Consider the following 18,887-nt stretch of genomic DNA (forward strand, 5'->3'; position numbering starts at 1 on the left):
AACTCCATAAACACGTTTCAAAACTGCGGGGTCCCAAAAGTCCATCTATGAACTCTAGGCCTGCCAGTATCATGTGCAGCACTTTAAAGCTACACTATCCAAATAGCTTATTAATTCTGCATAAATCAGGTCAAGCAATGTGTCAACCTGTAACAGACTGTGCACTTTAACTGAACGTTGCAAAATATTCACTCTTTTGAACTTTACATCATCATTTGATGTCAAACAATGAAGCAAATCCCAACAGTGTATACAAAAAACAGCTTTGCATTTATAAAAGATCGTTTCCCATACTGATTAATCCAGGCAGCTAACTCATTGGTTTATTTAACTTTATTGAAGGAAAATAAATCAATTACTAGCAGAGCTATTAGTTGATCACTCATCCATTGACAACTTGCATGATTTATTCAGTGCTATATCAAACAGTGTATTGGAAGATAGATTAACTAATAGCTCCGAGCCTCCTAACAATTTAAATGAAAATTACAAAATGTTTGAGACCCTATTTTGGAATACAAAGGGTGTTTGACTTCCAATTTCCATTCTCTGTAGAACAAGAACAGGTCATTCCTTTATTGACATGCATAAAATACATCACATTTTCTGTTCTGCTGATGCTATAAATTCAAGACCAGTTCTCTAGCCACATCAGTTATGAGCATAAAGTATATCATGTAACCTCAAATCTGTAACAGTGGAAGGCTTAAACAAGAATGGATGCTGCTAGAATAACGCTGTATCCTTTGATGTGACAACTGAGCATCCTTCTCCCTCCCCCTCAGATGATTTCTTCAGCATGTTAGAGCAATGGGGAATGGTTTTAGTCTCATAACCAAGTTAGAGTGAAGACATTGGCCACATAATACACATGCTCCATTTTTTTTAAAATTCTGAGTCTTGGGCAACTGTTCTCTTGTAACTACTTTACAGTTTCTAAAAGCAGTTATTGTCCAAAGCTGGAAGAACTTAAGTCTTCTCAGATGAGCATGTGAATGAATGGAGGGAGGTAAACAAAAAATAAAATTAAAAAAGGTGAGGTCTGATAGGGGAGCAGCCGGATAAGAAAATCAAAAAAGAAACAGTAATTTAAAGTTCATTCCAGCTATAATGCAGGTTATTCTGACTTTAAGGTAACATCACATGGCATACTTCTGAGTCCATTCCCGAGAAATTCTGTTGTACTTATCTCTGTCTGTTTTATAGATCCGTGCAATCTCTGGCACTAGGGGATCATCTGGGTTTGGATCACATAGCGGTGAACAAATGGATAAAAGAGCTTTAGAAATTGTTAAAGCAGGCGACCACTGTGATCTTAGAATATCAAGAAAAATGCTGCCATTACTGTTAATATTTGGATGATAAATTCTTGTTGTAAACGCAACCTTAGATGGTTTGAAGGGGTAGTCTGTAGGAAAATGAACTGTCAAAAAGAATACACCGCCTTGATATGGTCCGTCCTTAGGTCCCATAATTGTGGCTTGCCAATGAAACATATCATCCCCAACTGGACCTGCAGAACATTGTGCTGGAGGGCCACGGGCCAAGTCACTAAGTTCCTTATTAATCCGTTTCAGCGCCGTAGTGTGTGCTTGTCGCCTGGCTCCGCACTCTCTCAGTGTATGCTCAAAGGTCCGGCCAAAACTCTTGATTATCCTGGCGGCGGGGCAGGATTGTCTCGTCTCACACCAGCTCTGCCCACGGGGCTCTCTTGAGGGAAGATATCCAAAGTTTAACAGAACTCTAGAAAAGATAGAGCCTTGACATTCATGAAAGATTCATCCTGGAACTTAGAATTCCCTTGGAAACCCCTAGTTATATAACCACCACCACGGCCCACGATTTCTTCCAGAAGATGTATTTTTTTCCTCTATAGGCTGGAGCATGAATGTATGAATCACTTCTTATTTATGTTAAATTACATTTTTATAATTTATAAATTATATTATGTTAAATTCACTCATGCCATGGACTGGAACAAGAGGTTCTTAATATTCATTATATTCTTTAAAGTTATCCAAACTTTAGATGGGCTAAAATCTATCATTTTCTTAGAGAGTCCTTAACTCTTCACCTAATAACATTTTCATTTCTTTCTTTACTTTCAAAACCAGCACCAGCTTCCATTCCGAGAAAACCATTGGCTTTCTTTTAGGGGCATATTCCCCCCCGCAAAGGAATATAGTTTTTTATTATTTCATGAGAGCATGAAATACAATATTGAGTAAAGAACAAGAAAGCCTCATTGAAATGGGGCTGCTTTGTTGTTGGGTAGGCTTAGCTGCTGGGGTGCAAGATGGAAACTTACACTTCCCAAAATAACGAATGACCGACCACATCATGGATCTTTGAGATTGCTCACAAAGTCACAAATAGCAAAGCTGCTGATATAAAGGGCTACCATATGTTATATCAATTACACGTCTCTGTACTGTCCACAGTGAAGACATACCAACTTCTTTTTGTTTCAAGCACCATTCTAGAAGGACTGAATCTAGAAGGACTGAATTCCTGTGTGACAATTCCAGTTTCTATCATACATCTCCAGAGTGACAGCTTTTCTTCCTCTTTTCTCCCTAATCCAGTCCCCAGTCTCTGGCTGCCTCTCATCATAATTATGTGTAATGTTGGCTGATGCTATACTTGGATGTACGGGGAAACTGTACCTTCTTGATTTTTCTACCATTGATTGAATCTTCAGGAGCCCCCATCTCATGGGAGGTGGGGAAGCTATTCATGATATACAGTCTTTTTGAATGTACATAGACTCCCTTCAGTTGAAATCACTCATTTATGGACATGTGAAATCTTTTGGGTTTCAGTCCCTGCCCTTGCTACTTTCTAATATGGTTGAGCTTCCAGGGACTGCATGTTGGAGGAGGGGAGGAGGAAGATCAGAATCATATACTGTTCTAGAATTCTGGATCCTTGCTGGCTCTGCTGCAGGATGGATTTCAGGATGGATTGCTGAGGAATAATGTGCCCCATCTGGTCTTTTGGAGTCTGTGGTCCTGGCCACTTGTCCTTGATAGCAAAGGCACCACACATAATGATCACTTTGACCTTACTCTGGGCCTCTGCCCATCTGCCACCCCTAAGTAGGGCATACAGGAATTTATGGATCCCTGCACCTCACCGTTTGCTGTGGCATATTAGGGCATTGGTCAGACTCCATCTCCCTGCCTTCTCCCGTGGCTGCATCACCATTTCTCTAGAACACCTGCAGGGCTCCTCTTAGAGGTCTGGGGCCTTCCTCAGTGAGCCCAGGGAAGCATCCCATTGCTGCCTTCCTGCCCCATGATCTCAGGCTTCTCTACACTTAGATGTTTCTATAGCTTCCCCACCTCCACCAACTAGATTTAGCTCCTGAAGGAGAAAGCAAGGACAAATGCATTCAGCCTTCAAGTATTTTCTGTTTCTTTCTTTCCCACCATCCACTGAGGCTAGAAGGGATGGGCTCTGTTTTCTTCTTCCTCTATAGAAAGGACTTCCTCTACATCATAGCCTCCTTTGGAGGGCCATTAAGCTTCCTGGTTCAGTGTTAATGGTGGAAGAGCATCTTCTCTTACGTGATGGAAGAAACTCTGTGATTTGAGTTGACCAGGTATGATAGGAAGTCCAAGATGACTAGGGACTTGAGACCACAGGAGATAAAAATACCCTGGGTTGATAATCCCAAAACATATCCACTACATGTGACACAATGTTCTGAATTCATCTAGGAGAAATTCTGTTCCTGGAAGTAATCATTTCAAAAATAACAAAATAACTATTACAAATAACAAAAATAACTATTGTCTGCTTATGATATGCTAGGCATTTTCTAAGATAATTTAATCCACATGCAATCCTATGATGTCAGTGCTATTACGATTCCCATTTTACACATGAGGAAGTAAGGTCTGGATAGGAGGTAAAGAATCTGTTCAAGTTCACATGGTTAAATAAAGAATTATTATTTGACCACAATTCTGGCTGGCTGGGACCCCAGGCCCTTCCATCCTGCCTGCCCCCACCCCTCTTTCTTCATTCAGCTCATCAGCCTCTTTCTTCATTCAGCTCATCAGCTGCCCAGTCGGCTCTCCCCTAAACACTCTGAATCTGATGTGCCTGTCGAACCAAGCTACGTGCTGTTCCACTTACAGTCCGTCTAATTTTCCCTCCTCTAGGTCTTTGTTGCTTCTGTTCCCTTTTCCTGGGGTACCCTCCTGTCACCATTCCCCATGGCCCCAAACCTTCTCTGATCCCCACAGCCAGAAGGTATTTGTGTCTAAATTCACTCTATCTTTGCAGTGTCCCTCCAGTGTCTCAACTTTCACGTGGAATTAGTCACACATTATCTCGGGAATCACCTTGAGATTCAGGCTTGCCTCTCCATCCTCTTTGTTTCTCCACAGCATCTGGGGCAGAAGCTGCATGAGTGAGTAGAAGACCCTTTTCTCTGCACACTGGGCCATGCCTGCAGCAGAGTTTAGTAAAGGCTTATGTTAGGACCTTGCCTAGGAGCTGGTTCCAGAGCTGAGAATCCAAGGTTGGCATGAAGTGAGACTCCAGAGACTAACTCTTTCGTCTCAGTCTGTGACTTGCATGTGGAAATTCAGTCTAAGAAGTCACCAAAGGGATACAACGACCTTGAGTCTGCATGGCTTTCTGTTCTAAGGGCATCTCTGGGTTTCCTCCCTGCTTCTTGGAGGCAAAGCCTTCTGCCTATTTCCCTATTTAGTGATAACTTTTTCTAAGTTCCAGTAAAACAACCCCCGCTCCTCAATTTGTTTTATCTGAAGAAAGTGCCAAACCCATTATTGGAAAATGAAAAAAATTGTCCTGTGTCATGAGCTCTTTGAACATCTGTATAGTAGTACATGGTTCAAGATTTCAAGGTTGTTTATTTCTTTCTTTTTAGATGCAGGGTCTCACTCTGTTGTTCAGGCTGGAATGCAGTGGTGTGATTATAGCTCACTACAGGCTCGAACTCCTGGGCAAGCAATCCTCTTACCTCAGCCTTTTGAGTAGTTAGAGCTAGAGGTACGTGTCACTATACCTGGCTAATTTTTTCATTTTTTTATTTGTAGAGATCAGGTCTTGCTATGTTGCCAAGGTTCCTGGCCTCAAGCGATTCTCCTGCCTCAGCCTCCCAAAGTGCTGGGATTATAGGTGTGAGCTACCATGCCCCACCTCAAGATTTATTATTGTTATTGATATTGCATTTGAAGTTATTGGCATGACCCATAGCCTAATGATAAAGGGACTCAACAGTAAAACATTGAAGGCAGATGGATCTAGAGAGCCTCTGAGGCAGTCATTTGCAGGATCAGGGTAGGGATCTTTGCCAATTAATGTGGTCATATTCCTACCATTGGAGGAGTCAGATTAAATTGTGCTTGAAGGAAATAAAGACATTTACTATGGGAATCCAGGCTGCCTTGCTAACAAATTGCTCTCTGTAGCAGCGAGGTTTCTCCCAGCCGAGGGCTGGAAGTGAAGACCTTGCTTAGCAAAAGATATGTTGATTAAATAAACGTGTTCCTCACACAGTAGTTCCACCACTGGACACTCAGGGTTTCTGTATCCATGTCCTTCTAGGGTACAGCTATCCAAACTTCTGCCAGGAAAGAAACAGATAAAAGTTGTGTTTGTGCTGCTATTTAGTGGGGCACGAGGCTGGGCGCGGTGGCTCATGCCTATAATCCCAGCAATTTGGGAGGCCAAGGCAGGTGGATCACTTGAGGTCAGGAGTTTGAGACCAGCTTGGCCAACATGGTGAAACCCCGCCTCCACTAAAAATACAAAAATTAGCTAGGCGTGATGGTGTATGCCTGTAATACCAGCTACTAGGAAGGCTGAGGCAGGAGAATCTCTTGAACCCAGGAGGCTGAGGTTGCAGTGAGTCAAGATCGTGCTGCTGCACTCCAGCCCAGGTGACAGAGCGAGACTTCATCTAAAAAAAAAAAAAAAAAAAAAAACGGCGCCAAACATCTACTGTGTACCCACAAAAATTAAAATTATAAAAAGACAGCATCAGCAATCCCAGGAGGTGATGTGTCCCTGGTTGGTGCACCTCAGGAGTTGCTGCATTTGCCTCACATCACCATATGAGATAAAGTAGCAAATGTAAGAAGCCACGTGTGCTCATTTCTGTTTGCCAGCAAAATTTCGCAAAGCCTCTTGCCTGAGTCACTATATTTCTTAAAAGATGAACGACCCTAGCTCTTGCCTTTTTCTGCACATAAGATAACATCTGACAGGGTTAATGATTATGCTTCTGTAATTATAACCAGATGTACTCTTGCACCCAAGCTTTGATGTGATTGTACACATGCTAAATCTTCATCACCTGCATATAAACTGTGAACTAAAACATAGCTTTGGAGGTGTCTGACAGAACCTCTCTGATAGACTCCTCTTGGGCTATAGTCCTCAGTAAGACTTCTGAATAAAACCAACTTGAACTCTTTAAAAGTTTGATGTTTATTTCTTTAGACAGCATTTGGCTGCTAGGAGGCACAAAGCACAACCACAGCTAAGTCAGCCAGCAGTGGCTTGGGTGAAGACTGCACACTGTGTTGTGGGTGGCCCTGTACTTGCCTTGTCTTGGAGTGCGAGCAAACCCCCTCCCCTCCACCTGCTTTTCCTGGGGCCGGGTTACCTCTCAGCACAACCTGCTTTCCCATTTGGCTCCTGAATCACTTGCAAATAGCTCCATGTGCATTCAAGTCTAATGCATTAAGAGCCCCTCCACGCCCATTTATCTCAATAGGAGAAAAGAAAGGCAGGAGCACTAGGATGATTCTGGGGTGATTCTCTCTGGTTTCCCTGGAATCCTGGAGTCTCAATTATGGTCCCTTGGATTGGATGTGCTCTTGGCCTGCCAGAGGGAGGAACAGTATCTTTTCTGCAGTTTAAGATTCTGCCAGGAGGCCAGAAACCAGCTGAGGGTCCACTCCTTAGGAGTCAGGAGTGCAGTCCCCGAGTGCAGTTCGCTGCATCAGAGTGAAAATCTTGGGGCAATATCTTGGCTCCAGCAAGCATTAGCTGTACCCTTAAGCAAGGCATTTCCTTTTGAAACTCAGATATCCTCACCTAAGAAAGGAGTGAGTTGAATTATATGCCCTTATAAGGCCTTTCCTGGTCTGTGGTCTGTGGTTGGTGTGTGTGTGTGTGTGTGTGTGTGTGTGCGTGCGTGTGCATGCACACGCACCCATCCTCTTGAGCCAAAGGAGAGACAGCTGTTAAATTGGAAGGATATGTTTCAAAGCCATCATTTTTCCTGTAGAAATAGAACTCACTTTAAGTTTTCTAATTACCTCCTACATGTCACATTCTTTCTTCCTCTTTAAGTCTGGATTGCTTCTCATGACTGAGGGCCTGAAGCCATCTTTTGATTTCTTCAATTTGTAAAGCAACTTATTTTAAATGTTGAATGCTGATAGAAAAGCCTTTAACAGCTTCATTACAGAGCCATCTTTTTTCTTATTCTGGCTGAGGAAATGGATCTGTTTTGCTAAATGAGATTAATTTTTCAATGTATGTAATAATAGGCATAAATGTGTACATCTGAGCATATTAAAAGTGTCTTAAGCTTACCATTAATTAGTCTTGAGAAGAAAGGACTAAATACAAGTGTAATTAATTTATTACCAGTTGGAGGGATGAATAGTCACCGTGCAATCAGCAGCTTTCACTGGAACAAACAAGACTGTTTTAGAATGAAGGCATCGCATCAGTCCAGGACCGTGATTCCTTGCTTATTTGCACGCATGAATACACTCCGGGGCCATTAGCTTGAAGGACGTAACCGAGAGGAGGCTGATTGATGCTATGAGCTACCACTGTTCTAAAAATGCCTTCCATAAGTTCCTTCTCTGTTTCAAGGTTGGACTGTTTAGGTAGCTATTACTTCACTCATATCTAAATATACTAACACGCTTAAAAGATCAGCAGAGAAAGCACTTGAAACCTGTGACTAAATTCCATATGTTAATTATTTAATTGGATAACAACATTACACTTTAATCACTGGAAAATCACAAATACACACTGATATTTACAAAAGTTTTTTCAGTTAAATTTCAATGAAAGGAAGTTGGTATATTCTAGGACAAAAAGGAATAGGGTGATGAATCCTGCTGACAGACTTGACTGGTACATGGTCCATTCCTAAAGAATCTCCTGATTCAGCTAAGAGCCAGGATAGAATAATAAATAAAAATACAATTATTATATTTATAGAAATGTACATAACCTAAAATTGTTACTTGCTTGGCTTTGAAATGCATTGTGTAATAATGCATTTAAGCAAGTAAGAATTTTTGTAAATCAGAATTAACAGTTTTGCTTAGGCTAATATTATAGTGTGTTTGCATTTTCTTTTATTTGCCTTTTGAGATGGAATCTTGCTCTATCACCCAGGCTGGAGTGCAGTGGTGCAATCTCAATTCACTGCAACCTCTGCCTCTGGGGTTCAAGCAATTCTCATGCCTCAGCCTTCTGAGGAGCTGGGACCACAGGCGTGTGCCACCACGCCAGCTAATTTCTGTATTTTTCTAGAGATGGGGTTTCGCCATGTTGGCCAGGCTGGTCTTGAACTCCTGACCTCAGGTGATCTGCCCATCTTGGCCTCCCGAAGTGCTGGGATTACAGATGTGAGCCACCATGCCGGCCTGCATTTTCTGAGAGTACAATGATTGGGCTGAAGGTGAGTCTGCTGGGTGGTGATAGAAAGAAACATTGGTTGAAACTTCAGTCAGAGAAACAAATCAACAAATAATAAAAACAATCAAACAAGCAAACAATTAATTCCTTGTCTATAAAAAATTAGGAATTGGTCAAATATGGATGGGTCAGTCCCAAACCAGGTACCATTTATATAGCTACCACATCAAAATGAATCAAGAAGAAATGAAGACGTGTACCTACAGTTACCACAAATGTATAATAATACAAACAGATTCAGAAGTGATATTTATGCAGCACTAGGGTGCTATTTTGCAACATGCAGGGAAGACTGTCAACACTTCTAAGACCTCAGGGATGCTGAGAGTCTTGGGGTCACTGAGAATCTGAGGTTAAATTTCCCAGATTATAACCAAGAACAGGGATCCGTTTTTGGCCCACTGTAGACAAGGTACACTGTGAAGTCTTCAGGAGTCTTTCGTCCAAAGAACAGGGATGAAAAAGCGTGGGTATTTCTCTAATAAATCACAGTGGATGGGGTTTCCAAATAAACTCCCTCCAAATAAACTGTTCAATATCACTTCTCCATTCTTATCGTGTGCACAGTTGAAAAGCACATTCACAAACCATGGCCTCAATGGGCTCTCCCAACAGTCTTGCAAGGTATGAAGAGCAGATATTTTCATCATCGCCATTTCATTAAAGCAAAACTGAGACACAGAGAGAAAACATCATGAGTTTAGGACTTGAGTCTTAGAGTTAGGACCTGAACCCAGGTCTTTGGATTTTATGTAGAGTTCCTTTTGTAAAAGAGGGAGTGTTCTAGAAAGTGGTCCAGTCCTTAGCAAAATGCCCACAGACATTATGTTCATTGCCAGTGGCAACCTCCACTTTTTTCTCTGTCCTCTTTCCCCCTGACCCCAGAGCCACTGAAATCCTTTGCACTGAGGAGGCAAAAATTGACACCTCAGGATTACCCATCTCTACCCAAATAAAATGATAAGCTTTCAAGCATCAGTGGGAAAGTGATTTTTAGGTTCTTTCCTTTGAAATTACACCATTGTGGATAACCACATAAGGCTGGGCTGACTATAAGAATTTTTTTTTCTTGAAGCCAAAATCCTAGAGAATGCCCTGGGAGGCAGTAGGAGGTGGGTGGGAAACTTCAGTATGATGGCTTTAATGCACCTCCCATGATGCTGTAAACCCCGCACTGACAAACTTATCGTTACATTTCCATTGTGTCTAAGAGTCTTCTTCTATAGCCGTTTGTTGTTGTTGTTTTGTTTTGTTGTTTGTTTGTTTGTTTTTTTCCTGAGACAGAGTCTCACTCTGTCACTCAGGCTGGAGTGCAGTGGAGCAATCTCAGCTCACTGCAAACTCCAACTCCCAGGTTCAAGCTATTCTCCTGCTTCAGCCTCCTGAGTAACTGGGATTACAGGCGCCCGCCACCACGCCTAGCTAATTTTGTATTTTTAGTAGAGACAGGGTTTCACCACGTTGGCCAGCCTGGGTTGAACTCCTGACCTCAAGTGATCCACGTGCCTCAGCCTCCCAAAGTGCTGGGATTACAGGCATGAGCCATCATGCCTGGCCTATAGCCTTTTGATATTCCTGCACTGATAAGATACAGAATTACGGAAGATGGAGGGTGAACTATCTATATATCTGGAGATAGCTTGGAAACTCCAATAGCTTCTGCTACTTTGTTATGTTTTTTATATGTTTTTGATTGTAATCTAATCAAATGTTTTTGATTACAGTAGGTGATGAGTAAATGTCAGCTCCTGCTGTCCCTGTCTAATCTCATTGGTGTGGTTTGCACACAGTACGTGTTCAGTCCATGTCAGTTGCTGCTCCTTGTGTCTAATCTCCTTGTTGGGATTGTGGACACAGTAGGTGTCGAGCGGATATCAGTAAATGTCAGCTGATTTGGTTCATGTCTAGTCTCATTGTATGTTACGACTTTGCAGCATTCGGCTTCTTGAGGGCACGAGGGAGGCATGAACACAGATGTCATTTCCCACGCAGCCTATGAACTTGGTTGATGGTGGGTGATGCTCTGAGTACTGGACTGGGGTTTTCAGTTGTGTGACACCAGTGGGTCACTTCAGCCTGATACAGTCCACCTCTTCTGTGGCGGGCACCCCGTTGGTTCTGAGGTCAAGGTCGGCACTGGACTTGCTCCCCCGCTGGGAGGGACGCCAGTGCAGCAGCATCATCTTCTTGAAGTACTTCATGGTGTTGTTCTTGACCGTCACGAAGCACACGGTGTTGATCATGCTGTTGCTCATGGCGATGCACTCGACCACGTAGAAGGCAGTGAGGTAGTGCTTTTCCTTCACGAACACAGTGGGGAAGAAGTCACGAACGATGGTGAAACCGTAGAAGGGTGCCCAGCACAGCACATAGGCCGTGAGAATGCACATGAGCACCAGGACCGTCTTCCTGCGGCAGCGCAGCCGCTTGCGAATCTGCTCCGTCTGGAACCCAGGGACTGCCTTGAACCAGAGCTCCCGGGAGATCCTGGCATAGCACAGGGTCATGGTGACCACAGGGCCCACGAACTCGACACCAAAGATGAAGAGGAAGTAGGACTTGTAGTAGAGCTGCTGATCCACGGGCCAGATCTGGCCACAGAAGATCTTCTCCTGGCTCTTGACAATAAAGAGGACGGTTTCTGTTGCAAAGTAGGCCGATGGGATGGCAATGAGAATGGACACCATCCAGACCAAGGCGATCAGGAAGGAGGCCGTTTGATAATTCATCCGTGGTTTCAAGGGGTGAACGATGGCGAGATATCTGGTGGGGGAGGGAAGCCAACAGTAGTAATGATGAATACTTGGAAACGTTAGTTTGTAACTAACCCCAAACATACACTAAAGCAGTGGCACAGTGAATCCTCATGTACTTGTTATCCAGCTTTAACAAGCTTCATCTTATTTTAGCAACATCATTTGGCATAGTGAAGTGTTTTAGTGAAAACAGCACAGGCTTTGGGTCAAACGGGCTGAATAAATCCTGGGTTTTCCCTGGATTGGCTTTGGGGTCTGGGATGAATTATTCAATCTCCCTGAGATTTATTTCCTCAAATGCAACCTGGAATAAGATGATACTTACTTTGCAGGGCTACTGTGAACACTAAATATGGCAATTTTTGTAAAATGCTTTGTGTATAGTAGGCGTTCAATAAATACTTGTGGCCTGTTATTATTCTTAAGCATCCTATTATACCACCTTGGGTTTCCATCTTGTCATGTGTTTCACCATGCTGGCCAGGCTGGTCTCAAATTCCTGACCTCAGGTGATCTGCCCGCCTCAGCCTCCCAAAGTGCTGGGATTACAGACGTGAGCCACTGCACCCGGGCTGACTTTGTGTCTTTCCATCAAATGATACTTTGCACCATTTTCCCTGGAGAATTGTGTGCAGTTGGTTGACAGGTACACATTTCATAAGGGATGGTTTCAGGGCTGGTGAGACTGAGTTGTAGCAAAATCGTTTTTCCTGCAGAAATTATGTTATACAAAGGAAGGAGGATGCTTCCTACACCCATCTGTGTATTTTATTACTAAAATGAAAAATATTAAACTGGTTGAATAAAGAGAACAAATTTAAGCAGCACTGAGAACAGGGGAAAATTTAAGAGTTGAAAAGATGAAAGGAAAAAAGATGACTAAGCAGATCATCCTAATGAGCACAGCTTACAATGGTGGACAGCAACCAAGAGAAGGTGAACACTGCCCCCTCGAGCAGAGCCAGTGATGGCCCGATGCTGGCCTGCAGCTGTTCACATAAACAAAATGTGTGTAAGATTTGTCATAAACTGCTATTATACATTTTACTTTATAAATTTAAAATAGAGCAAGGGCTGGTGACGAGGAATAAGTTCTAGTGTTCTACAGCTCTATAGGGTGAATATAATTATCACAATTTATTATATAATTTCCAAATAGCCAGAAGAGTGGATTTTGAATGTTTCCAACACAAAGAAATGATAAACATTTGAGGTGATGGATATGCTAATTACCTTGGTTGATCATTACACATTGTATACATACATGCATAGAAATATCACTCTGTATGCCATTAAGTATTTACAATTATTATGTGTCAATTAAAAATAATAAAAGCAAAAAATAAAATAATAAATACATAAAGGAAAGGAAAAAATAAAATAGAGCAAGGACTTCTGGAAATATCTCATGCAAATGTATGCAAATGAGCACACCAACGTATGCAGAAAAGCAAAAGCAAGCGTGTCCTTTCCTCTTTTGCACAAACAAACCCTGTTATCTTATTTTAAAATTAGCTCTGCAACAAAGTCTATCAGAAACAACAGCACATACGGTATGATTTTTTTATGACGTTAAAGAACAGGTGAAACTGAACTGTAATGATAGAAATCAGATTGGTGGCTGCCTGGTGGGGGAGCATTGACTGGTGAGGAGCACAGAAGGTTCTCTAGCTGATGGAAATGTTTCACATCTCCACCTGGATGGTGGCTACAGGAAAAGCCTAGTACATGTTTTCCTGACTGGAAGCTGCCCTAGTTAACTCTCATGTGGCTTCTAGGTAGTAGCTGCCTGCCCTTTCTGCTTTCCCTTTGTGTTGATGCCACATACTGTCATGTGGCATGCCTGTATCTGAAGCACATGTGGTATCTGGGGGCATGGCCCAGAGATGGGCCACTCGGCAGCCTCAGTCTTGCTCACATCTGGGGGAACAGAACACAACTGGAGAAACAAGACCTCCTCTTGCCCTCCAAAGATTAGTGAGCATTCCTATCTGGAGCAATGTCAGCCTGTCAGAGCCTAAATGAGGAAAGAGACAGCCTGGCCCAGCCCCACCACTCACCCCACCCACCATCCTCACCTGTCAATGGCAATGGCCAGCAAGGCATTGGTGGAGACGTAGAGGGAGACGGTGCGCAGGTAGTTGACGGAGGCACAGAGCACGTGGCCATGCTCCCAGGAGAGCTGCCGTACCACATAGTAGTCCATCTCGAAGGGGCAGCAGATGATGGCCACCAGGAAGTCGGAGATGGCCAGGTTGGCAATGAGCAGATTGGTGAGGTTGCGCAACTTCTTATAGCGGGTGAGGGCAGCGATAAAGACAAAGTTACCGATGCCGCAGACCAGCATGATGCCTGCCAGTGCAATGCCAATGACGATCTTGGCTGCGAAGAAGGTCCGGGTTTTGGTCATGTCCTCATCCTCATCCATAGGGAGGTCATAATCACCATAACTGAAGTTAAAGGAGAGGGAGGAGGCATGGTCTTGGGGTGGATTAAAGTTGGGTGCGAAACTGGTGTTTCCATTCTGGGCTGCCATGGTGATGTCTGCAAGAAAAGCGGTGTGAGGGAGGTGCGCGGGGCGAGGGTCCAGACCTTCTGCTCTTTCAGGGTCAGTGAGCCTAGCACCCTGCCCACATCCTTGGGGAGAGTTGACTCGCCGTCCCGGATCCTGGAAGGAGGCACAACCAGTGGGCAACATGCAGGAGAACATCTGGTCACATTCCCTGAGTTCCCCAAGTATAGGCCAACCAGACCCGCTGCCTAACCAGATGGAACTACCCAGGATGCGGGGAGAGGAGACCTGACATCTGTAAGTTGGGAAACCCTCCGTGGCTGCCCAGCTGTCAGGAAGGACAGCATAGGATGGATCAGACTCTCCAGAACTCTCAAGAAGAATGTGCACCTTTGCCCTTTGCCCAGGGGCCAGGGCCTCTTTGTCTGCCCAGTCACATCCTCCAGCCCCCAACACATCAGCTCCCACAGGGGCTTCTGGAACGTTTCCAAGGATGCTCCCATGAGCTGGCCAGGCTCCTACAGCTGTCACAACGTTGTGGCACCTGTTGGCCAGGGACAATGAAGCAGAAGGGCCAGGATGCTGCGGGGTCTTCTCTCCAAAGCAGGACACCACTCCTTCTGTACTGACCAAGCCATAGACTTGGAAATCACCAAGTTCACTTTCACATGGACAGACTGAGTCACCCTGGGCCAGTGATTTATGCTCTCTGAGTCCTAATCTTCCTGTAAACCAAATTCCTGCTGCCCAGTCCAGTGCCTGGTGCATAGTGGGGGCTGGACAGACATCTGTTGAGTGCATGACCAGGGCGCTGTAGGTGGAGGAGGTGGTGGTGGGGTGGGGGAGGCGAATTCCCCTGCTGCTCCCCGTTCTTTGGGAACCAGCTCCAGAAAGAAATCCTCTGCCGCCCTTCCCACCCTACTCCAACTTTGGATCTGCTCTCTGACCTCCTTCACTTGGCCCTAGTTCTCCACCCAGAGTCAACCCTGCCTGAAAGGCACCATGTCCTGTCACCAAGGTCTCAAAATAGGGAAAATAGTCTCTGAAGCCCTCAGCCCGCAGGAGATAGGGCACCCCAGGGTACAAGGCTTTACCGAGGGGCTGGAAAAAGAGCCCAGATCCCAACACCTATAGAAAGGTGCCCTGGCTGTCCAGCTGTGAGTGGCCTTCCCTTCGCCTCTCAGCACACCTGGAAACGACTCCACATGTGGGCGCCGCGGGATGCTGGGTAGCAAGGAGATGACCCAGCTGAACAATGCATTTGGTCCATTCCTGCGAGGGGAGGAGAACGCCGAGGGACAGGAACTGCGCGCCAGCAAAAGACACCCTAACCTGGGGGTGCGCCCGCCAGCTGCTTTCCCAAGGTGAAAACCTCCAAGAGGCGAGATGCAAATCCCAGTGGCGTCCACACCCGGAGGTGTCTTCTCTCCAGGTCGCCCCTCCGTCTCATGCGACACCCCAATCCCCGCAGCCTCTGCTCAGCCTGGGACCAAGAATCGGGAGTCCTACCCCTCCTCGGCTTTCCAGCCCCCTAACCCAAGACAAGAGGGCGCGCGCCCGGGCTGGGACAGGTCCCAGCCGCATTTTCGTAGATTGCACTCCCCGCCCGGGAGCGACCCGTTCCAGCAGCCCCCTTCCCGCCCCATCAACGCGGCCGCACGGTCGGCGTCTAGAGGCGACATCCTGGCAAAGACAGGAGTCAAGTCAGAAATTCAGGCTCTAGAAGCAAAGGCTGCGGTGCCTCCTGGCTGGAAGAAAACGGCGGGTGGGTGGAGGATGCGGTGCGCGGGAATTTCCCCACGGACGCTTGCTGTTTCCTGCTCACCTTTCAGGAAGGTGCCCCTCTACCTGCACCCTCCCCTGCAATTTGGAGCTCGTCCGCGAGCTCAGCTACCCGCTGGCTCCCTCTGCCCGCGCCCGCGCACCACAGACTCCGCTTACCGTACCCTACCCGGTCCTAGAGAGCCCAGAGGGGATCTCCTGAAACCAACTCGCCTGCTTGGAGCCAGTCCCGACGCATATCTCGAGAGCGGCGGGAGGCAAAGCAGCCAGAATGCCCGGGAAAAAAGTGGGCGTCAGAGGCCCTTGTCCTAGCGACTCCCCCACCGCACCGAGTCCCGGGACTGCAGGGATCTAAGCCCTTACCTGTCTCGGCGCCTCCTTTCTGTGCGCTCTGCGGCTCCGGAAGCCGGATCGAGGGTCACAGGGTGGTTGGGCGCAGGCGGGCCGCTCGGTTTTCACCTCGAGGACCCGGACTTGCACTTGCAGAGCCGCTGCGTGGGGGATGTCCCTCTTTTTTCCTCGCCCCGGCGGGCTCCTCCGGCGTGTCAGGGTCTCTGGGTTCCAGCTGGAGTTGGCGCTCCGCCCCCACAGCTCTTTCCAGCATCTCAGACCTGTGCGCCCCGCCCCGCGCTGGACTCCGCCCCGGGGTCCCCGCCTGCCTCCTAGTCCAGGCCAAGGGTGGGTGCCCAGCTCCCGCACCCCACCGCGTGCTCTCGGGCTGGTGCGTCCAGGGCGCGGGCATCGTAGCTCCGGCCGAGCTGACGCGAGTCCCCGGCAGCTGGGGCAGCCTCTCGCACGGATTTCAGCGCCTTCGCATCCCGTCTGAATCGGACCACACAGTAGCCGGGTTTCTACCGTGCGCTTGGGAACAGTGAGCACCGCCCTCTGCCGCCAGTCGTGGCACCGCACCCGGGTCGCGCGCGCAGGAGGGGAGAGTCCTGTCTTCCGGAGGTGCCCAGTGCCAGCGTCCGCGCCCACTAGAAGGTGACCCTTTCAAGGAAAGCCCGGCTCCGACGAGTGCGGTGTGGGCCTTTGGAGATGGCGGTGAAGGAGGAGGCCCCCAGGAGGAAGCTGGGGACGGGGACAGTTTGCTCTGCTCAAAGCCCCTGAAGTCCTCACCCAAACTTTGCGATGACCACCACTATCAGATTCCATGGCCGTATAAAGACAATCCCAGGAGTGCCTCAGCCCATCTGTCCGGAGAGTCCGGAGCCCTTCACTTTGCTTCTGACAGGTTCGAACGACCTTCCTGGTTAAACACAGGAACTGCCCATTCAAATGACTGGTGCCCAGGAAGCTCTGGGCATACAGGATTGAACCTGTGGCAGGACCCTGAAGGTCTAAAAAGGTGTTCCCCATCGTTAAACCCCAGCCAGCGGAATATTGGCAGGTGGTAACATGGACTCCATTTTGTCAGAGCTTCCCATTGTTTTCAAGAGAATCTGGAATTCGAGAACTTTAAAAATAGTCTTTGGGTTTGTTAAAGCAAAAATCTTGTTTTGGCCAAAGAGAACCTGTCTCAGACTGAACACAGTCCACAAGGCTGCCAATTAAAAATTTTTGGATAAATGAACTTCAAACTCCTTCAGGTTGTGACATTCTGTGATTCTGCCTTTCCCACCTTATGTGGAACCTGACCCCACTCTCCCCACCTCTTAGCATCTCTCCCGCATGATCAAAGGCAAGAGAGCCAGCTGTTTGCTTTCCTCCTGGGGAGGGGCTGCGATTGGGCAGGTGTTCTACATGCTCAGGGCAACCTCCAGATACGGAGGCAAAAAAGCTCTGTTGCTTGAGCGGGGGAGATAATGGGGTGGCCACTTGTACGCCCTGGACACATTCTTTGGGATAGTGCATACTTACCAACTTCAGCTAGAGGCTTCTTCGCTCATGGACCATGCCTGCCCTATTCAGTGGGGGCAAACAGACCCCTGGGACCATCTGCCCGCTGGTGCTTTCATGGAATCCTCTGAGATTAGTTAAGGCATGGTTGCTTCCACACAGATCTGGCGACCCACAGATGTCGTTGTAGTAACTCCAAGTCCTGACCACCCTCAGCAGAGTAGGAGCTTTTTCTGGGGATGGACATGTGGTCCCCAGGGAGACAGTGGGTGCTTAGAAAACAGTGCAACAGAGTGCTATGGGGAGTTGTCTTAGTTTAGGTTTCCCCCAAGGAGACTCCCAGACAAAGATCTGAGTGCAGGTAGTTTATTGGGAGCAGATCCCGGGAAGCACACACAGGTGGAGGGGAAGTGAGGCAGGGAAGGGAGAAGGGCCCATACACGATATGCTAACGAGCAGGGTGCCACTGCGGCTCACTCCAGTTGACCTGCAGGCCGTGTAGAACATGCCTCATGGTTGTTCACAGCAGCGTGGGGAGGCTGGACATTCAGCCATCGATTCCTACCCCCTACTGATGGACAGATTCCCTGAGAGCCAGAATTTCCCTCACTTTTGAGTTGTGTCCCGGTGTGGTGCAGAAAGCCCAAGGCTGAAAAGAAGAGAGCTTCAGGCCTTGGATGGGAGGTGTCATGGTGCCTGGAACTGCATCTGCAGGTGAGCAGAGGAGATTCTGGGCAGGCCGTCACTCTCACATCTGCTACAGGAGGGCAGCAGAGGGGACATTGCCTTTGATGAGGCGGGCAGGAGCCATACTTCTGCTGGAGTTCATAGACTGAACTGCGTGTGAACCCAGAGAAACTGGGTGGGCTGAGTGGGATTTTGAGAGGGGCTGGAGACTTCGCATTATATACTTGGAGGCAACTTACATCCCCACTTGGGCTCACAAAGCTGGCAAGAACTGGGGAAATGGAGATGATTTCCCCTTCTAGTCAAAGAGATTTCTCTAATTGCAAGTCCAAAGTCTCTTCTTGTCTCTGAAAGAGTTTTCTCTCTGAAGTCTTTCTGGGTGAGAGAGGCTTAGCTGAACTACATGATAAAGTGCTGAGGGAGAGGAAAAGGGAAAGGGGAGGAAAGAAAATCCATGCAGGCAGGAGTTGCTGCAGAGCCTCAGGGGAGGCATTATCTACAAACAACTGGATGTGAGGAAAATGGATGAGGTAAGGATACTTTGATACAGAGCCAGAAGATTATATGTTTGAATCCACTCAAGAGACACGAATAATAAA

The 18,887-nt window shown here is 46.7% G+C and overlaps 2 protein-coding genes across 3 annotated transcripts; both read right to left on the minus strand.

The window, feature by feature from the left end:
* Nucleotides 1–562: 562 nt before the first annotated feature.
* Nucleotides 563–1,695, minus strand: LOC115931720 (ubiquitin-conjugating enzyme E2 D3-like). The gene has a single exon (XM_055372532.2). The coding sequence runs from the start codon at nt 1,494–1,496 to the stop codon at nt 1,140–1,142; it is 357 nt and encodes a 118-aa protein (XP_055228507.2). The 5' UTR covers nt 1,497–1,695; the 3' UTR covers nt 563–1,139.
* Nucleotides 1,696–7,656: 5,961 nt separating this feature from the next.
* Nucleotides 7,657–16,194, minus strand: PROKR2 (prokineticin receptor 2). 2 transcript variants are annotated; one of them, XM_019016853.3, is made up of 3 exons: nt 16,126–16,194; nt 13,547–14,012; nt 7,657–11,475 (listed from the first exon to the last, which is right to left on the minus strand). In XM_019016853.3, exons 2-3 carry the CDS (start codon nt 14,002–14,004, stop codon nt 10,779–10,781), a joined length of 1,155 nt encoding a protein of 384 aa, XP_018872398.1. In that variant the 5' UTR covers nt 14,005–14,012; nt 16,126–16,194; the 3' UTR covers nt 7,657–10,778. The 2 variants fall into 2 exon arrangements, with proteins under 2 accessions (XP_018872398.1, XP_018872397.1); XM_019016852.3 differs by lacking the exon at nt 16,126–16,194 and having other exon boundaries at nt 13,547–14,134.
* Nucleotides 16,195–18,887: the final 2,693 nt, after the last annotated feature.

This window comes from Gorilla gorilla, chromosome 21, assembly GCF_029281585.2.
Source record: "Gorilla gorilla gorilla isolate KB3781 chromosome 21, NHGRI_mGorGor1-v2.1_pri, whole genome shotgun sequence".
NCBI classification, from domain to species: Eukaryota; Metazoa; Chordata; class Mammalia; order Primates; family Hominidae; genus Gorilla; species Gorilla gorilla.